General features: G+C 53.8%; 2 protein-coding genes and 1 long non-coding RNA gene across 13 annotated transcripts in view; 1 reads left to right on the top strand and 2 right to left on the bottom strand.

Moving 5' to 3' along the window:
* The window catches only part of CLCN6 (chloride voltage-gated channel 6), a 30,855-nt gene extending 26,874 nt beyond the window's left edge, over positions 1 to 3,981 (bottom strand). For all 4 annotated transcript variants that reach the window (XR_003420422.2, XR_003420423.2, XR_008292085.1 and 1 more), the window contains exons 1-2: positions 3,693 to 3,981; positions 2,844 to 2,903 (exon numbers count right to left, since the gene is read on the bottom strand). Coding sequence is in view for 1 of the 4 variants with exons in the window: in XM_027060394.2 (XP_026916195.1) it covers positions 2,844 to 2,903; positions 3,693 to 3,779 (147 nt within the window). In the remaining 3 variants the exon portion in view is untranslated. The remainder of the gene's footprint in view (positions 1 to 2,843; positions 2,904 to 3,692) is intronic.
* A 55-nt stretch (positions 3,982 to 4,036) lies between these two features.
* MTHFR (methylenetetrahydrofolate reductase) lies at positions 4,037 to 18,131 on the top strand. 8 transcript variants are annotated; one of them, XM_027060400.2, is made up of 12 exons: positions 4,037 to 4,172; positions 6,621 to 6,866; positions 8,014 to 8,252; positions 9,069 to 9,179; positions 12,316 to 12,509; positions 13,220 to 13,470; positions 13,751 to 13,885; positions 14,101 to 14,281; positions 14,532 to 14,714; positions 15,661 to 15,762; positions 16,662 to 16,781; positions 17,092 to 18,131. In XM_027060400.2, exons 2-12 carry the CDS (start codon positions 6,634 to 6,636, stop codon positions 17,305 to 17,307), a joined length of 1,965 nt encoding a protein of 654 aa, XP_026916201.2. In that variant the 5' UTR covers positions 4,037 to 4,172; positions 6,621 to 6,633; the 3' UTR covers positions 17,308 to 18,131. The 8 variants fall into 8 exon arrangements, 7 of the variants coding, with proteins under 7 accessions (XP_026916201.2, XP_026916203.2, XP_026916204.2 ...); XM_027060402.2 differs by having other exon boundaries at positions 4,039 to 4,172; positions 6,624 to 6,866; XM_027060403.2 differs by lacking the exon at positions 4,037 to 4,172 and adding an exon at positions 4,223 to 4,651.
* On the bottom strand, positions 11,059 to 12,327 carry LOC128312627 (uncharacterized). Its single transcript, XR_008292146.1, has 2 exons — positions 11,686 to 12,327; positions 11,059 to 11,236 (listed from the first exon to the last, which is right to left on the bottom strand). It is a non-coding gene; the product is annotated as an uncharacterized LOC128312627 (long non-coding RNA).
* Position 18,132: the final 1 nt, after the last annotated feature.

Here is an 18,132-nt window from a genome sequence, read left to right as displayed (position 1 = left end):
TTAGTCAAGTAGGTGTAATGAACTCTTAGTGAGGCAGGAATGAGAAGGAGCACATTTTAGAATTTCAAAAGGAGGGTTTTCTAGTTGATCCCTAATAAAATCTGAGCAGACTTTTCTGATTAAGCGTCCAGCTAAATTTGCTCTTATGCAAGGCAAATGTTCTCAAGAAGCTCATCCTTGAAGATAGTTAATTGAGAAATATTAATGACTCACATGAGAGAACATTAACCCATAACATTTACATAAATATGCATATCAGGTGAAAGTAAATGCATTAAAACGTAAGTGCAATTTAGTAAAAGGAGAGAAGGAGGCTGGGGAATAGCAGGATCAATGGAGCAGAGAAACCATGGTGAGTTCCAGGGGGTAGATGAAAGCTGCCAGAAAGTTCCAGTCATGGTCACACATTCAGGGTAACATCACTGGGCTCAGTGAGGGAATGTAAGGTGACAGCACACTATGGGGCTTCTTATACTAATTGTTGCAAACCTCTCAACAGTGTGCACGGACACAAATATTTTAGAAATATGGGAAAACACATCAGTAGATGTGTGCACAGTAGATACTGTGCTTTTTTATTTTGATTCATGAAAAGCATTCCCGTCAGTGTAGCATATACCACGGTGTGCAACTGGCAAATGCCAGAGTCCTAAAATTATTCTGTCAACTGCAAGGGAAGAAAAAGATGAAGGAGAGACCTACAGATTAAAAAAAATTTAGAAGGAGGGCACCTGGTGGGCTTGTGACTCTTGACCTTGGGGTTGCAAGTTTGAGCCCCACACTGGGAGTAGAGATTACTTAAAAAAAAAAAAAGTTTAAAAAAACCTTAAAAGATAATCAAACAAATGCAATGTGAGGACCTTATTTGGAACTGGGTTCAAACAAACTATTAAAAAATTATATGACATTCATCAGACAACTGAGAAATTTGAACACTGGACACTTAATATCAAGGCATTATTGTTAAATTCTTAGGTATGAACATGGTATCCTGTTTTGCTAAAAAAAATTCCCTGGGGCGCCTGAGTGGCTCAGTAGGTTAAATGTCCTACTTTGGCTCAGGTCATGTTCTCACAGTTTGTTAGTTTGAACCCCGTGTTGGGCTCTGTGCTGACAGCTTGGAGCCTGGAGCCTGCTTCAGGTTCTGTGTCTCCCTTTCTCTCTGCTCCTCCCCGCTCATACTCTGCACCTCTCTCCCTCTCTCTCAAAAATAAATAAACATTAAAAAAAAAAAAAAAAAACCTTATCCTCTACAGATGCATGTTGAATTATTTACGGGTGAAATAACGTGATGGGTAGAATTTTCTCCAAAATAATAAGGGAAGGGGAAGAGGATGGGAGCCAGATGAAACAAGGTTGGGCAGGAGTTGAATGCTGAAACTGTATGATGAGTACAAGGGATTTCAATATACTATCCTGTCCATTTTTCTCTATGTTTGAAATTCTCTATAATGAAAGGTTTTTTGAAATTCCATGTTATACTAATAAATCCTATTAGCTGTACTAAATTCTACAGCAAAAGATAAAATGTTAAAAAGAAAACTAGTCTGTTAGTGCTCTAAAATATTGAACTTTTAGTCTATGTGACATTTAAAAAAAAATTTTTTTTAATGTTTATTTATTTTTGAGAGAGAGAGAGAGAGAGAGACAGAGCATGAGTGGGGGAGGGGCAGAGAGCAAGGGAGACACAGAATCTGAAGCAGACTCCAGGCTCTGAGCTGTCAGCACAGAGCCTGACTCAGGGCTCGACCTCACAAATCGTGAGATCATGACCTGAGCCGAAGCCGGACAGTTAACCGACTGCACCACCCAGGCGCCCCATGTGACATTTTTAAAAAAGCGTTATACATACATGATTAATTACACTTCTTAGAATTGCTTAAGGAAGCGATTAAAAATGAACAAGAAACGATAGTCAAGACTATATAGTTCATCCTATGAAAAAATCAAATTAAATAAATTGTGGCATAATAAAAAATATTTGTCTATTTAAAAGGATACTGTAGGAAAGTACTTAGCAATACGAAAGTTGTTTTCAAGTTGGGGGAAAACATGTTAAAATAGTACATGTAGTAAAAATCACACTTTTAACTTAAAAAAAGCAGGAATGGGAACATGGAAAAGGACATTCAGTCAGGTTAATGGTCATCTTTTAATGAACAGGGTTATGGGTTTTTCTCTAGCTTCTTTTCGTAAACAGTTTAAGAATTCTCCATCACAACCAAGGCTTGTTTTTGTTATTTCAAAAATCACAGACACATTATCGTAAACGGATTAAATGATAAAGAGGTGTATTTGTTTGGTTTTACTCCAGCAGCACTGGCCTTACTAAACACACACACACACACACACACACACACACACACACACACACACACACACACTAAAAATCCCATAGTTGAAACAAGGACTATAATTAAGAGCACTTCAGAAAAAAGTTCCTTGGGCAAGAAACAATCATCTATCTGAAAACGAAGTTCTCTCAGAAGAGAAGCACACACTCCTGTCCCACACCTGTCATGAACACACACTATCAGTGGCTTTGACTCTGGGTCTCTAGCTATATGAGCAAATAGTGTAACAGCAAACATATTCTATCCAGGTTAAGGTACCATAGACCTGTGAATGCATGGAGACATACCCAGACCCTGTTTTGGGGTCATGGTGAGAAAAGGGCTTGTTAAACAGCTCGTTTCTCGAGAGAGAGACACATGACCTCTTCTTACCCATTCACTCCCTGGGAGAGACAAAGAGCATCTCTCACTGAAATCCTAATGTTTCGGTCGGAAGTGACCAGGTCACTCACTGCTTTTGTTACCCAAGACAGCATCTAAGAATCTCACCTCATAGTCTTTCCTTGGAAGGATCTCATCCTCCTCCTCCTGTGTTTCTCCAAGGATGGTCTAGAAAAACAGATCCACAAAAGCAAGACTCTTTTAACGGTTAAAAGTAAAAAGAGACAGAAGTATTTATGGAAATTTGTTGCTAATTTCCACATCGTCTCGAAGTATTTTCAAATGGGAACAAGACCTCAAAAAAAACACCACTTTTGGGATAGGGGGTGTTGTGGGTGGCAATCTACGGTCATCCAGCTGAGCTCTTTGTTTCTACTGATGTGTTCTTCAAATAACGATTTCAGGACACCTCAAAGATGTCCCTTGCCAGCTAAAGGGGGGGGGGGGGCGGAAATCAGGTTCCATCTGACAATGTGGTGAATCTGAAAACAGAAGGGACCTGTCAACTCTGGGACACAGCAACTCAAGTCTTCCCAGGGTGCTTTGCAGAGGGAAGCTGGATTATCAATGACCCAGAAAAGGTGAGGGATACGGTGAGAAGGGGCTGGGGAAACTAAGCCAGCTGCATGATAAGCACAAAGTCCAGGGAAGGGGCTCATTCTGAAAACGCTGGTTTCATTCAAAACTCTTTTCACATGGAAATAAAAGAAAACACGGAGGGGATTAACTGGAGCGGGCCTGGATATTCCCTCAGATTCCAGGGAGGGGTTATGAGAAAAGACCCCAGACTTGGGCACGTGAAGCCGGGCAGATGCTTCGAGAGCTTAGGATGCAGTCCCCAGACCCCACCCGCTGCCACCTGAGGCCCCAGCGCGGCTCGGCCCCACCCCCCGGCAACGCCTCTCGCCATCCCTTGGCAACCGCCCCCTCCCCAGGCGGGCTCCGCCTGCTCCTTACCAGCTCCTCGGGGGTGCGGGTCTCACGCTCACCGCAGCAGCAGCACCACCTGCAGCAGCAGCACAGGGACCCCCTGCACCCCGCCATCTCCCTCCTTCACTGCCACTCCGGAACCCTCCACCGACCCCCTCCCACCCAGAATCCGCGCCTCACGTGACTGGCCCCGACAGTGTCACGTGGCCCTCTCGAGCTTGGGACCGAGACAGGGAGTGGCTGCAGACGGGTGGGGCGAGGGCCCGCGTCACATGACGGTGGAGGGACCACTTCCAAAGGGACCTCTGGGCGCGGCCATATTGGGGATGGAGCTTCCGGTCTCCCGCACGGATGTTTTCCGCCCTCTCGTCCCGCCTCCCTCTGCACTGCAACCTGACACCTGCGCCGCGCCCCGCCCCCCGCGCGCCCCGCCCGTCCTCCGGCGCTCACACAGCGGTCACGCAGCTGCGGCGGGTGCGAGGGCTCTGAGTCACCCGCCAAGGGAGGGTGAGTGGAAGCGAGGCGTGGGGTCGCCAGGGAGGGATATCCGGGAAGTGGGGACCACCCACCGAGGGGCGGGGAGCGAGGGAGGCCCGCCCGGCCCGGCCCTCGAGGCGGTGAGCTCCAGCTCTTCGGCGCACGCCCCCCGGGGGACCTCTGTAACTTCCAATGGCTGCGAACCTCAGTGACTTCCAACCCTGAAACGAAGACTCCCTTGCAGTCTCCGACCTGGACGGAGGGACCCCGGGGAAGAGGCGGCCCTGAGACGGGGGGTGGTGACCCAGACCCTCGGGACCGGGTCTGGGTCCGCGTCCCCGCCCCGACCATGACCCAGTGACCCGGTGACTCGATTCGCGGTTTTGGAAGCCACCCGGGTGCCGGTGGTGTTTTTCCGGCTCCAGCCTTTTAAACCTGCCTCTCAGCTGAGCACCTGTGGGCCGCTGGCACTGCCGTCTGCGGTGCCCACTGCGTCGGGCTGCGCACGGGTGTCCACCCCTGGCCCTTCTGGGAGCGATGGGTTTTGCATTCGCGCACTGCGCGGTGCTTGGCACAGATTAAGCGAGTGGCCAGTAAATGGCAGAGGGTTATTTTGAGAAGAGAGTGACGGCGCCTGACCTGTTGGCGCTGAGTGCTGGCTTTTATCATCGTGGGGATGCCATAGGCAGGATATTGGGCTCTCGTCTCAGGGCACTGGGGTGGGGGGTGGGGGGTAGGAGAGGAGACAAAACCGTGAAGCCACAATTACAGCCCTGTGTTGGGTGCTATGGGAGTCCAGCTTAAAATGGGTAAGTAGTGCTGGGAGGTAGAAGGTTGAAAGAAGGCACATGCCTGGCACGTTCTAGGAATGCTGCAAGTCTTTATTAAAGAAATGAAAGAGCGGGTAGTTCGTGGGTGGTTCTGCTTCCTGCCCCCTCTCCTGGTTTTGTTCCAGCAGACAGTTAATGAGCCACTCTCTTGAGTTCAGGAGGAAGGCCAGCTAGGCCCATCTTGACATTCTTCCCTTCTTCACTCACGTTGGCCATTCCTGCTGAGAACCTCGAGTTTTAGGATCAAAATGGGCATCCCTAGGGAGAAAAATCATCGGTATGAGTGTTTTTACTCTGGTCCTGACTCCTTGACTTTGGACGTGCAAACGTGTGTTATGTGCACTTGTGTGTGTTTTGGGGGAGAGGAGCAGTGGATTTCATCAATTTCTCAGGAGTCTAGAGCCCCCAAATAGTTAAGAACACTGGCTTGGCAGTGGATGATCCCTGAAAGGAATGAACTTGGCCTGGTTGTTCCTCTGATGACCCCAAGTCACCACACATTGGATTTTCGCTACCAAAAGTGTGTGTTTGCACATTGCTGTGCAAGAGTAGCGTTCTGTTTTGTTTTTAAGAATTTCTTACTTTCCCCACCAGACCGGCCAATGACGCCGTGCCCTCTGTCGGCCTGCCTGTGGTTGCCAAGGTCCAGGGCTTCCTATGTGGTTGCCGTGCAGTCACTATAATTACTTTAACTGACTTCAGTGGTGTGTGTAAGGAGGACAGTCTGGAAGGCAGGCACAGAAGGGACAGCTTTTCTTCTGAGTTGAACATAAATTCATGCCCTTCCTGAATTTGGGTCTGTTTCCTTGTGGAACCTACTCAATGTCAAGTTCTAAGCCATGACGCGTCTTTTTTTGGAGAAGCGTGAACTCAGGAGAAATCTGGCTGCCTTGTCATGCCAGCACCCTTCCATCCTGCAAGCACACAAACCGTTCCAAGTAACAGGAGATATTCCAGGCAGGGCCAGGCTGAGCTCTGCCTTCTTGGGAGAGTGATCCAGTGACCCTGAATGTCTGTTGGTCTCATATCCACCAACCCCTGCAGCCTCCAGTCAACATCCCCCTCCTTCCAGCTTCTGCTGCTAGAGCCCCAGCCCTTTCTCTCTCGCCTAGAAGCCTTGCCCCCGCCCCCTTGCGCAGGGCCCCAGCTCTAGCTCTGGGCTCTTCCCTTGTCACACCTCCCTCCGCCCAGACAAACACACTGGCTGGGGGAAGGTTCCTCCTGTTTCGTCCCCACCCACTCTGGGTCTGAGCTGGCGGAGATGGACCATCCAACACCCAAGGTCCTCCTAGCCAGGCCCCGCTGCCCCTCCCTACGAATGTGGGCTTTGGAGGCCAGCAGCGGGAGGTTCTCAGTGCCACCCTCCATCAGGTAGCTGTCACCGAGGATCCACGGGCTGAAAGAGCGTGTTTCTGTGCCGGGTGGGGGCTGGTTTATTTAGAGCCAGGCAGCTGTGGAGGGCAAAGCTTTGAGTGAAGCAGTGTAGACAGTCATAGCTGTGGTGTGTGCAGCCCTTGGGTGGGGGCACCGTCACCCTTACCCTCACCAGCCTTCTTCCCGCGTGGAAATGCAGCATCTCTCACTTGACCCTGCCACTCCGGGTCCTGGCTGCCTGCCCTCTGACGCTCCTGCCCTCCACCCCGTGCAGCAGGAACCCGGCCATGGTGAACGAACCCAGAGGGGACGGTGGCCCCACGTCCCGCTCGGAGGGCAGCAGCAGTGGCAGCGAGAGCTCCAAGGATAGTTCGAGATGTTCCACGCCGGGGCTGGACCCCGAGCGCCACGACAGACTCAGGGAGAAGATGAGGCGGAGGATGGAATCTGGTGACAAGTGGTTCTCCCTAGAATTCTTCCCTCCTCGGACCGCTCAGGGAGCCGTCAATCTCATCTCGAGGTGCGCTGATGTCCTTAGGAAATAGGGGCCGAATGAGGGGGGTGGGGGAGGGAAACCGGCAGCCTGGGGGCAGGGCCACACTTTGACCCGGCAGAAGAAGGCCGCCAGAGGGGGTGGAAAAGAGCGGGGGAGATCATCTGAGCGGCAGCTTCGCTGTCAATAAAAGTCCCTGCAAGCAACTTGGAATTTTTAGAGTCACACACTGCACGCAACGGGTTAAAAATGTTCATTCTCTCAGACCGCATTCTTTGGCGGAACTTGGGGCTGGTGCACAAATACAGTTTAGGAAGTCATAAAGCAGCGGCTTGGAGAACATTTTCCACAAGTTAGGAATTTGACTTAGGCCTCTTGAGATCTAGAAACGCAAAATGAGTTACGTTAGCACGTTATGAATTGCAGTTCCTTTTTTAAGAAAGAAAGCGTCTGCTTTTTACCATTTGTATCTTCCATGTGTCGCTCTCACGGTTTTGAGGTTTAAAGGCACAAGGATGTTTAAATACCCTGTTACAGCTCGTGCACACGTGCACACCTGTGGCTCTTCGGGAACCGTGGCCTTGTTCCATAAGGCCGCTGGCCGCTGCACCGCAGCCGGGAGGCAGCATGAAAGAAACCTGTGTCTGCCGACCCTCTTTTCTCCCCGTTCCTAGAGTGAGCCTCTGTTTGCCACTCTGAGAGTTCCCCAAACCTCTGACCATCGAAGTGTCTTAGCTCACCCGAGATAATGAGCGTGCAAACGCTTTGAAAAGGCTGATGTACTGCTCTCACATGAAAGGGTTTTGCTGTTGCTCATCAGTTATCTCTACAGCCGTCATCATCATCATCGAAGCTCACACTGCCTGAGTGCTCAGTGTATACCAAGCACTTTTCTAAGAGCTGTGGAATTGTCTATGGTAGTACTTCCGTAGTGTTATCACGAAGTAGGTACCGTTCTTCACACGTTTTTGCAGTGAAGAAACTGGGGCTCAGACAGATCCAGTAATTTTCCCGAGATCACACAGCTAATAAGCAGCAAAGCCAGCAGGAGACGAATGGAGGTGGCCCGATTACCACCTGGGTGTGATGGTTCCCTAACCCCTGGGCCCCAAGGGAAGGTGGTGAAGGGTAGTGTGCTCTCAGGAGCCCCTCTTCAGAAAGAAATTCCATACAGGTTTGATCGGATGGGGGCAGGTGGCCCCCTCTTCATAGATGTGACCTGGCACCCGGCAGGGGATCCCGGCTCAGACAAGGAGACCTCCTCCATGGTGATCGCCAGCACCGCCGTGAACTACTGTGGCCTGGAGACCATCCTGCACATGACCTGCTGCTGTCAGAGCCGGGAACAGATCACAGGCTATCTGCACAAGGCCAAGCGGCTGGGCCTGAAGAACATCTTGGCGTTGAGGGGAGGTGTGGAGCCCGCACTCTGCTATCTGGGATCTCACTTCCTCGAAGGCCTCTTCTGTCCCTGGAGCAGTCCTTTACTTTTCTCTGGGTCCCACACTGAGCGCGCTCAGTCCCCTCCCTGCCAGTAGTGTCCATGGGCACTGTGGGTAGTGAGCACTGTGGGTACCACACACATGGAGCCACTTCTTGACCTCCTGACCCCGGCGTAGTTCAGGCAGGAATGCAGCCAGCGCCTGATAACCCTCTGCCCTGGCTGCACACAGCTTCATCGATCGCTGGCTGTACCCAGCCCTGGGCCCAATCAAAGAGTGTGGTTCTGGCATTAATCCCAGGGGTGAGACCGTCGCTGGTGCCTCTAGTACCTGTTGTCCCACCCAAGTGTCAGACGGAGGAGCCGGACGGGTGGGATTCTGTGGCCTCGTGCCCTCCACAAGAACTCACTTGAGTAGACATTCTTCCAGGAGGCAAGAGAGTAAGCAGTAGGGTTGGGTGAGGTGCCCGAACACAGCCAGATTTGGGTAGGGAAGGGGTCTCCGACGCCCCAGGCTAACTGAGGAGGCGCAGCTGCCCCCTGGTTAGCCCTGCCGGCGCACTGCCCGCAGAGTCGGTGCTCGGTAAGCGTTTGGCAGGATGGCCACGGTCTTCCTGGCCACCATTTGCCAAGTGCCACTCTGGGAGGAAGGGACACGCACCCTGGAGGAAATCAAGGCTCTACCTCTGAGGAGCTGACAACCCAGGTGGGGGGTGGGGAGAAGAAACAAACAGGCTGTCTGGAGGGTGGGTGACACCCAGTGACTGTGACCTCTGCCACCCCTGCAGACCCCGTGGGTGACCAGTGGGAAGAGGAGGAAGGAGGCTTCAGCTATGCTGCAGACTTGGTGAGGCACATCCGAAGCGAGTTTGGAGACTACTTTGACGTCTGTGTGGCAGGTGAGTGGCTGGGCCTTCCCAGTGCTTGGAATGACATGCCCAGGGGGCACAGAATGCCCACCAGCACTCAGTTCAGGACCCGATATCCCAGGGCGCCGTGGGCTGGAGCCTGTGCCAGGTGAGGGAGGCTCAGGGCTGCATCACACAATGCCCTTGCTCTCATTGTCTTGCCCCACCCTTTGAATTTTTACTCCTCTGCCTTTTTGCACTCTTACCTTGCTTCCTAGCCCTATTCTTCTTTAAACAAAAAGAATATTTATTAAGATGGGGGGGGGGGCAAGGAATCTCAGAACCCCAGTCAGGAAATGGCATCTGACCTCACTAGGCCCCAGCTCAGAAAGCAGTCAGAAACCAAGGCCTCCCTCATTCTGTCTGGAGCCACAGAGTTCCCCCCGCCCCAACCCCGACCCCCTCTCTGCCTCCCACCGCACATTTGCTCCATGCTTCCGATAGATCGGATCGGTGTGCTTTTACACACACTGACCAGCTGCCAGCTGCTAAGTGTACATGTCACATCCAGCCAATAGTCCGGACTGACCGACAGGTCTCAGTATCGGTTCTGAATTCTCAGGAGAGAGCATTGGATCAGCTCAGCGTCCGTTCTGTGGGCTACAGCCAAGAGGCAAGGTTCACTTGCTGGAAATGGCCTTCCCTCTTACCCCCGCTTACTGGGATTGGGCCTCAGCTTCTCAAACCAGGGCTTGGATATGGTGAAGCAGATGTGCCAGAGATACAAGAAGTCCAGGGATTGCTTTGACACATCATTTAGCGTGACAACTTTTCTGAAACATTTTTTGGGAAAATCATATCATTTTTATATTAAAACAAACATAGCCACATTCTGGAAGTAGCATGTCAAAGTGACGTGATTTTTAAAAAATAAGCCACGTGGCTTCAAGGTAGCTAGTTGTTGCCTATGGCTTTGGGTTTAGTCCCAGGCCCCCATGTACGTATCCACTTTTCACAGTCAACAGGCGTGTTTAGGTGAGTGCAGGAGGCCCTGATGAGGAGTCAGGCACATGGCGGGCATTGCCACCTGTTCAAGTGTTAGCTGCCCACACTGGCCACCCTTGGGTCAGTTAATTGAGGAACATGCACATGTGCAGTAGGCATTACGTGCATGGAGACTGGCTGAGCTGTGAGCTTGCAGGTGCCGAGGGGTCTGGTGCTTCGCCTGTCATAAAGTGGGCGACAAGGCTGATCCTAGGGTTGGAAAACAGCAGATTGGGGCTGTGACAGAAAATACAGTAAATGGAGCAAAATCTAAATGTAAGTATGTGCTGTGTTTGCTGATACTGATGATTTATAGCTCTAGTCTCAGCTGTGAAAATCTCCTTGTTTTTGAAATTCCTGCTGGAAGAATAGCTTGTTACTGAAAGTGAAATTGTGGTGCTCAGTCCCTCCCATGTTTCACCCCTTGAAACAAGAGTTTTTATCTTCCCTTTTGACTTGCAGTTTCTTCAGAACAAAACTGCCTTTATCACAGCAAAGCAGGCTCGCTCTCCGCAGCCTGGCTCAGGGTCCTGCCCAGGGCTGAGGCTGAGGAAGCCAGCACTCCCGATAGCTTTATTTTTATTTATTTATTTATTTTTTAAGATTTAACATATATTTTTAAAATTTTTTTAATTTATTTTTGAGAGAGAGAGAGCATGAGCAGGGGAGGGGCAGAGAGGGAGAGAGAGAAAGAATCTCAAGCAGGCTCCGGACTGTCAGTGCAGAGACTGACACCAGGGTCTAGCTCAGAAGCCTTAAGATCACGACCCGAGCCGAAATCAAGAGTCGGACACTTAACCGACCAAGCCAACCAAACACCCCTCACCAGGACATAATTTAACTTTGGTGATACCTGGGGCTCATCATCAAGAAGACAGAGGAGAAGAAAAAAAAAAAAAATTTAATAAAAATATAAGAAGACCAGAGTCAGGAGTATGCATGCAGTTTCTAACCAGATTCTGCTTCCAGAAGCTGTGCACCCACAGGCAGGGCATTCTTCTGTGGGCACCTTTTCACTGGACAGTCCCCGATGATATTTGTATTCCTTTCCTCTGGCTTGATCCCTGTTAGAGATCTGGGAGTTCATTATACTGTTTTCATTACTTGGGAGTAGTAAGTTTTCAAACTTCTGTAATAAAAAGTTGCAAATGGGGGCACCTGGGTAGCTCTGTCTGTTGAGCATCCGACTCTTGGTTTTGGCTCAGGTCATGATCCCAGGGGTCGTGGGATTGAGCCCCGTGTCATGCTCTGCGCTGAGCATGCTTGAGGTTCTCTCTGTCTCTGTCTCCCTCTCTCTGTCTGTCTCTGTCTCCTCCTCTCCCTCTCCCTCTGCCCCTCTCCGCTGTAGCTTCATCAAGGCCTACCGTCATCCTTTGCAGGCAGGGCCGCTCAGGGAAGGAATCAGTTTCCAGAGCTAGGAAGGAACCTAGGTGACATGTGGTCCCACCTCCCGAATCCCATCCTCAGTGCCCATCCGGCAGCCCCAGTGCTTCACCCTCCAGGAGCTTGTTACCTGGTGGGGCTGCTCGCTGGGACCAATCCTGCCTCTGTCATCAGAAGCGACAGACTATGACTGATAAGGAACTTGATGCAGGTGAATCCCTTCTCCCCCTATGACAGACCATTGGGCTTTTGGTGGTAGTTACGGAATTCTGTCCATTCTTTCCTTCAGGTGGAACATCTCCACTTTAGTCAAGGTTTCCCTCTGTGTGCATGGTTTTGAACTTTCAGTCTCTTAGATCCCTGAATAATTTTGATGTTCAATGAATCCACTGCCCAGACCCCAGATGCTGCCTGACCCGTGCTGAATGTGGTACTTCCTCTTTTCTGTGGCCACAAAGTGCAAGCCTGGTTTGTCTGGCTGGTTGCAAGGGACGTGAGGCAGGTCAGGGAGCTGTCCCCCACAATTCTTTGGCGTGTGGCCATAGGCTGCCTCTCACCGAGGGTCATGTCTAGAGTGAGGGGCACATCACTGCGAGCCCAGCCACCCACTGTTTCGGCCCCGTTCGTGCTGCAGTATTGCAGGGGATGAGTCCAGAACCCCCGAGGCAGAGAACTCTGGGTTCCCAGCTTTCTGGTCTCTTCATCATTCACCTTGAGCAGGTGGGAGCCAGCCTCTCCCAACTGTCATCCCTATCGGCAGGTTACCCCAAAGGCCACCCCGACGCAGGGAGCTTTGAGGCCGACCTGAAGTACTTGAAGGAGAAGGTATCTGCAGGAGCCGACTTCATCATCACCCAGCTTTTCTTTGAGGCTGACACATTCTTCCACTTTGTTAAGGCTTGCAGCGAGATAGGCATTACCTGCCCCATCCTCCCCGGAATCTTTCCTATCCAGGTGAGGGTCCCAGGAGGGCTGTCCTAGCATAGGCCAGGGCCCTGGGGTGAAATTGAAATGCCAAGTTCCTGGTAAAGTGCTTTGATGCTCATTGGATTTCCCTTCCGACAGATGCTCCAGTCCTTGGAAAATGCCACCCCATTTTGATTACCTCGTCTCCCACCCTCCCAGACAGCAACAGGGGCTGTTGGAGGGGCCTGCTGACAAGTGTCACTAAAGGGGATTATCACTGCCATTATAAATCTTGGTTAAGTCAATGTTTCCCAAACTTGGCTGTCATCAGAATCATCTGAAAAGCTTTTTCAAAATGTAGGTTTCCAAATCCCATGCCTAGAGGTTCTGGTTTAATAGATCTGAGGTAGGGCCTGGGAACTTTCATGTTACTTAAGTTTTACAGGCCGTGCTGATGATCAGTGTGGCTTGGGAACCACTGGCCTTGATGCCCACTATGTTATCAGTAAAGACAACTAGGGGCAGAAGGGCTGGCTCAGACCAAGGGCAGGAATGCCGTGGGCAGCCGGTATGCTCTGTGGAGTGGAAGAAGCAGGACAAGGCGAGGGCACGTGTACAGTCTGGTCTGACCTCCCGGAGTCCCTCTGTGCCACGCGACAGTTGGCCAGGAGGCCTGGCAGGGATGGGGAGGGCAGTAAGTATTTCGGGGAAGAGACGGGCTGGGAGATGGCACCCAGAGTCCCCTGTGTCTCGGGCAGGGCTACCACTCCCTTCGGCAGCTTGTGAAACTGTCCAAGCTGGAGGTACCGCAGCAGATCAAGGACGTGATCGAGCCAATCAAAGACAATGACGCTGCCATCCGCAACTATGGCATCGAGCAGGCTGTGAGCCTGTGCCAGGAGCTTCTGACCAGTGGCTTGGTGCCAGGCCTCCACTTCTACACCCTCAACCGCGAGATGGCCACCACAGAGGTGCTGAAGCGCCTGGGCATGTGGATTGAGGACCCCAGGTGAAGCCGGCGGCCCCGAATTCAGGCCTAGGAGCCACAGAGGAAGGTCGGGTGGGCAGAGAAGTCAGTAATCACAGAATGAGCATGCCCTAGTGGTGCCGGCCGCCACAGCCGTCCAGAGGGAGGTCTCCCCTGGCTAGCGGTACACTTAGGGTTCCGCCTCAGGGGGAAGTCCATGCACAGAGTGAAAGCAGAGGTCTCCATCCGGCTCAGTGGTGCGCCCCTCTTTCCTGCGTCCTCTGGCCAGTTGCTCATTCGTTCTGTCTCCATTCTCCCCCAGGCGTCCCCTGCCCTGGGCTGTCAGTGCCCACCCCAAGCGCCGGGAGGAGGACGTGCGTCCCATCTTCTGGGCCTCCAGACCAAAGAGTTACATCTACCGCACCCAGGAGTGGGATGAGTTCCCCAACGGCCGCTGGTGAGCACCTGCTGGGGACCCCGTAGCAAGTGCGAGTGTATCCTGTTTCTTGGGAGGGAGCTGAAGGGAGTTTGCCTGCTTCTCTGCATGCTTTTTGGGGAGCAGTCAGGGACAGGATTCGCAAGAATGCCCCCGGGTGGGTGGGGGTGCCTGTCCCTCCATCAGGAGCCCCGGGTCAGGAGTGTGCCTTGCCCTCCGGGTGCCTCCCTGGCCAGGGGCAATTCCTCCTCTCCAGCCTTCGGGGAGCTGAAGGACTACTACCTCTTCTACCTGACGAGCAAGTCCCCGAGGGAGGAGCTGCTGAAGATGTGGGGGGAGGAGCTGACCGGGGAAGAAAGCGTCTTTGAAGTCTTTGCCTGCTACCTCTCGGGAGAGCCCAACCAGAATGGCTATAAGGTGAGGGCCGTGGGGGCCCTGTTAGGTCCCCTGCCCTGTCTCCCTGTGGGCCAGGCCTCGGGGCTGGGACTCATGCCGCCCCCCATTTACCTAAGCCTCACCTCTCTCTGGACACAGCACCTCAGCAAAGGGAAGGGTGAGCTGGGAAGTCCCCACCTGGGGTGCCTGGTGACCGGTGGAGCCCGCAAGAGGGAGGAAGGCGGGCTGCCGGGCGTGATGCCGCCCCAGCCTGGCCCACCCTCTCTCCCAGGTGACTTGCCTGCCCTGGAATGACGAGCCCTTGGCGGCCGAGACCAGCCTGATGAAGGAGGAGCTGCTTCGAGTGAACCGGCAGGGCATCCTCACCATCAACTCCCAGCCCAACATCAACGGGAAGCCATCCTCCGACCCCATTGTGGGCTGGGGCCCCAGTGGGGGCTATGTCTTCCAGAAGGTGTGGCAGGGACACATGGGGCTTCCCCACCCCGGCCGGCACCCAGGGGTTCCCCAGAGAGGAGGACAGAGAAGCCTTCCTCTCTGGGGTCTCTTTATTCTGAGAGGTAGAGCGGATAGGAGCTCATGCTCTATGTCAGGCAGACCTGGGCAGGCGGGTCGCGTGACCGCTCTGAGCCTCAACTGCCTCTTCTGCAAAATGGGGATAGATCCCGTCACATTCTGGGGTGGAAACGTGACAACGCATGGGAAATGCTTAGCACGTGGGAAGAACGCGGGAAGCATTCACGAAATGGAACTGTTACTGGTCTCCTGAGTTGGCACCTTTCTCTAGAAAGGGGTGCTAGAGGTAAAATTACATTATCAACTAAAGCCCGTGGGCTCTGGAATTTCAGAGACGTGGATTTGAGTACCAGGTCTGCTGCACCTTCCGTGCGGCCAAGTTGCTCAACGTCTCTGAACCTAGTTTCCCCATGTGAGAAATGAGGACAATAGTGCCCCCACTCAACCCCTGACAGGCAGCTGGGGTCAAGAAGCCCTTGCCATCAGTGTTACCGTGAAGGGAGCGGGGAGGCTGGGATGAGTCAGGCCTCTCTCCCATGTCTCAGCTCGTCAGACTGGGCCTCTCGTCCGTTTTCTGAGATGGCTTCTCCGTGGAACCTTCCCTCGTGGTGAGAGGGGGGCAGGTGTCCCTCAGACCTGTCCAGACTGAAACACCTCACATACCTGCTCCTGTCCCCCTTGCCTGGATTCATGATGCGATCCGCACGGCCACGCTAGTCCCAGTGCCTCAAGTCCTGCCACACGTGTGGGCGTGGGCGCCTCCCTGGGACGGCCCGGAGGGCCAGCGCCCGGTGTCGCGGAGCACGTGGTGTGCTTAGCAGCCCACGGAGCAGGGTCATGCGAGGCCCAGGGCTGATGTGGCGGTGCCCGCCCCTCTCCCACAGGCCTACTTGGAGTTCTTTACTTCCCGTGAGACGGTGGGGGCGCTTCTGCAGGTGCTGAAGAAGTACGAGCTCCGGGTTAATTACCACATCGTGGATGTGAAGGTAGGCCGGCTTCCGGGGTGTCGACAGCACTCAGCAGGCCCAGACACCCAGGGCTGAAGGCACCACGCTTACTCCTCCACTCGGTGAGCACCGAGCGCCGAGCCCTGGCCAGGCACGGAGGAAACGGATACACGTACACAGAGCCAGGCCCCTGCCCTCGGCTCAGAGCGCCCCCAGCCTAGTGAGGGGGCCCAGTCAGTGGGTAATTACAAATGCAGCTGCACTTTTAACAATAAAGTTCAGTATGGGATGCTGGGACCCAGGGGAGGGACGTCTGACCTGGGAGGTCAGGGAAGGCTTAGAGGGGTCCCGTGTGGCTGGCTGGACTCTTTGAGGACAAGGGCAAGGACATTACAGGGAAAGGGCAGAGGGTGTGCGAAGGCATTGTCTGCGCAGCCCTTGGGGACGCCGCTGAGTGGGTTCAGAGTCAGGCTAAATACCGACTGTCCGGCTTGGAAGCTGGGTTTTCCCCTAAACACAGGAAGGAGGCTTTTCCCAGCAGCGGTCGCTTGGCTCCGTGTTTTGTCGTCGGCAAGTCAGGGCGGACGGTGGTGTGAATGGTAGGGGCAAGGAAGACTAGAGTCAGAGGCCCCTGTGGTAGTCCGGTGGCAAAGACAGGCCCGGCTGGGCAGCCACGAGGGGACGGATTGCAGAGTAAGCCGGCAGGAGCCACCGGATGTGGGGGATGGGACTTGGGAGTGGAGCTTGGAGGCTGGGAGGAGGAAGGAAGCAGCCTGTGGCCTCTCAGAGTGGCAGAGCTGGGAGGGGCAGGTGGAGGGGATGGAACAGAGCGCACTCCCGGTGGGTTGGGTGAGCTGGGTTCGCAGGCACTGGAAGGTCTGCAGGTGTCTGTGCCCAGGTCTGTTCTGACCTCCTCCCCCACCCCACCCCCCCATCAGGGTGAAAACATCACCAATGCCCCCGAGCTACAGCCCAATGCAGTCACTTGGGGCATCTTCCCTGGGCGAGAAATCATCCAGCCTACAGTGGTGGATCCTGTCAGCTTCATGTTCTGGAAGGTAAGGATGCTGGGAGCGGGCCTGCCCTGCCCACCTTGCAAACCTTAGGCTGGCAGTGGCAGTGGCAGCCCAGGGCTGGTGGACTCTGCCTCGAGGTGTTGATTTCTGGGCTGGGGGATGGGAGGTGACCCTGGCAGTGAGCCTCGTTTCTGTTCCGGGAAATGTCCTGTTGGGCAGCATGGAGGCCCTTGGGGCGCTGAGCGTGGAGCCCTGACCTGCAGCTCTGTTAACCTTGCCCGTGTGTGTGTGTGCGTGTGCGTGTGCGTGTGTGTGTGTGTGTGTGTGTGTCCGCACGTGCCCGTGTGTGCAGGATGAAGCCTTTGCCCTGTGGATCGAGCAGTGGGGCAAGCTGTACGAGGAGGAGTCTCCGTCCCGCATGATCATCCAGTACATCCACGACAACTACTTCCTGGTCAACCTGGTAGATAACGAGTTTCCGCTGGACAACTGCCTGTGGCAAGTGGTAGAAGACACGTTTGAGCTTCTCAACAGACCCGGGCCAGAGCAGGAGACAGAGACCCTGTGATCCCGTGCCCTGATGTTCTTGGCCTGAGGCCACTCGTGTCCTGCCTTCCTCCTCCCCAGTCCTGGTTTTCCTGGGGACCCCTCTTCTCCTTCATCTCTGGCCTCCACTCCTCACACGGTGATGGCAGCTAGACTTGGTGTGAGGCTTGCCGGCTCTGGCTGGACCTGAGTCCACCCCACGTCGGAACGGGGCGTTTGTGGCTCAGCCTAGTGCTCTTTGGTGAGAAGCACCCCCCTCCTGCAGAGGACCGTGGCGGGGTGGAACAGCATCTTCCCTGAGAAGGAGAGAGGATGGTTGTTGCCGACGGAGGCCTCGAACCAGGGCAGCCCCTGGGAGCCGGCCTGGGGCTGCCAGTGACCTTGCACTTGGGACCCACGGGGATGGCAAAGCGAACCTGGGTAGCGGGCACAGGCAGTGCTGCAGAAGAGACGTAGAGCGAGGGCGCTGCACCCTCATCTCTGAGGTGTTGGCCGCCGGGCACTTAAGTGCTCATGGGCGGGAGGAGCAGACCACTGCCCTGCCCACCTGCCCGTCTGGCCGCGTCCCAGGCCTCCAGACAGGCCTTGGCCTGAAACGTGATAGCGTGGGCATTTCTTGCCAGCGTCTGCCTGCGAGCCAGCCGGGCTTTCACCTTTCCACAAGGCTGCTTTTTGAAAGAGCCATTTCTATGTTCTGGCGGCTCAAGAGGGAAAGTGTCTCTTAAAGGTTGAAGGCATCTATACCCTTCTACTTGGTGGAGCCCTCGGCCTTTCCTCCCCCCAACCCCCGCCATGGAGCGCTACCCTGCCTGTTACCGTCAAGGGCAAAGATAAGGCTCCACTGAAC

Source organism: Acinonyx jubatus, chromosome C1, assembly GCF_027475565.1.
Source record: "Acinonyx jubatus isolate Ajub_Pintada_27869175 chromosome C1, VMU_Ajub_asm_v1.0, whole genome shotgun sequence".
NCBI classification, from domain to species: Eukaryota; Metazoa; Chordata; class Mammalia; order Carnivora; family Felidae; genus Acinonyx; species Acinonyx jubatus.
This window is presented reverse-complemented; position numbering and strand designations above follow the sequence as displayed.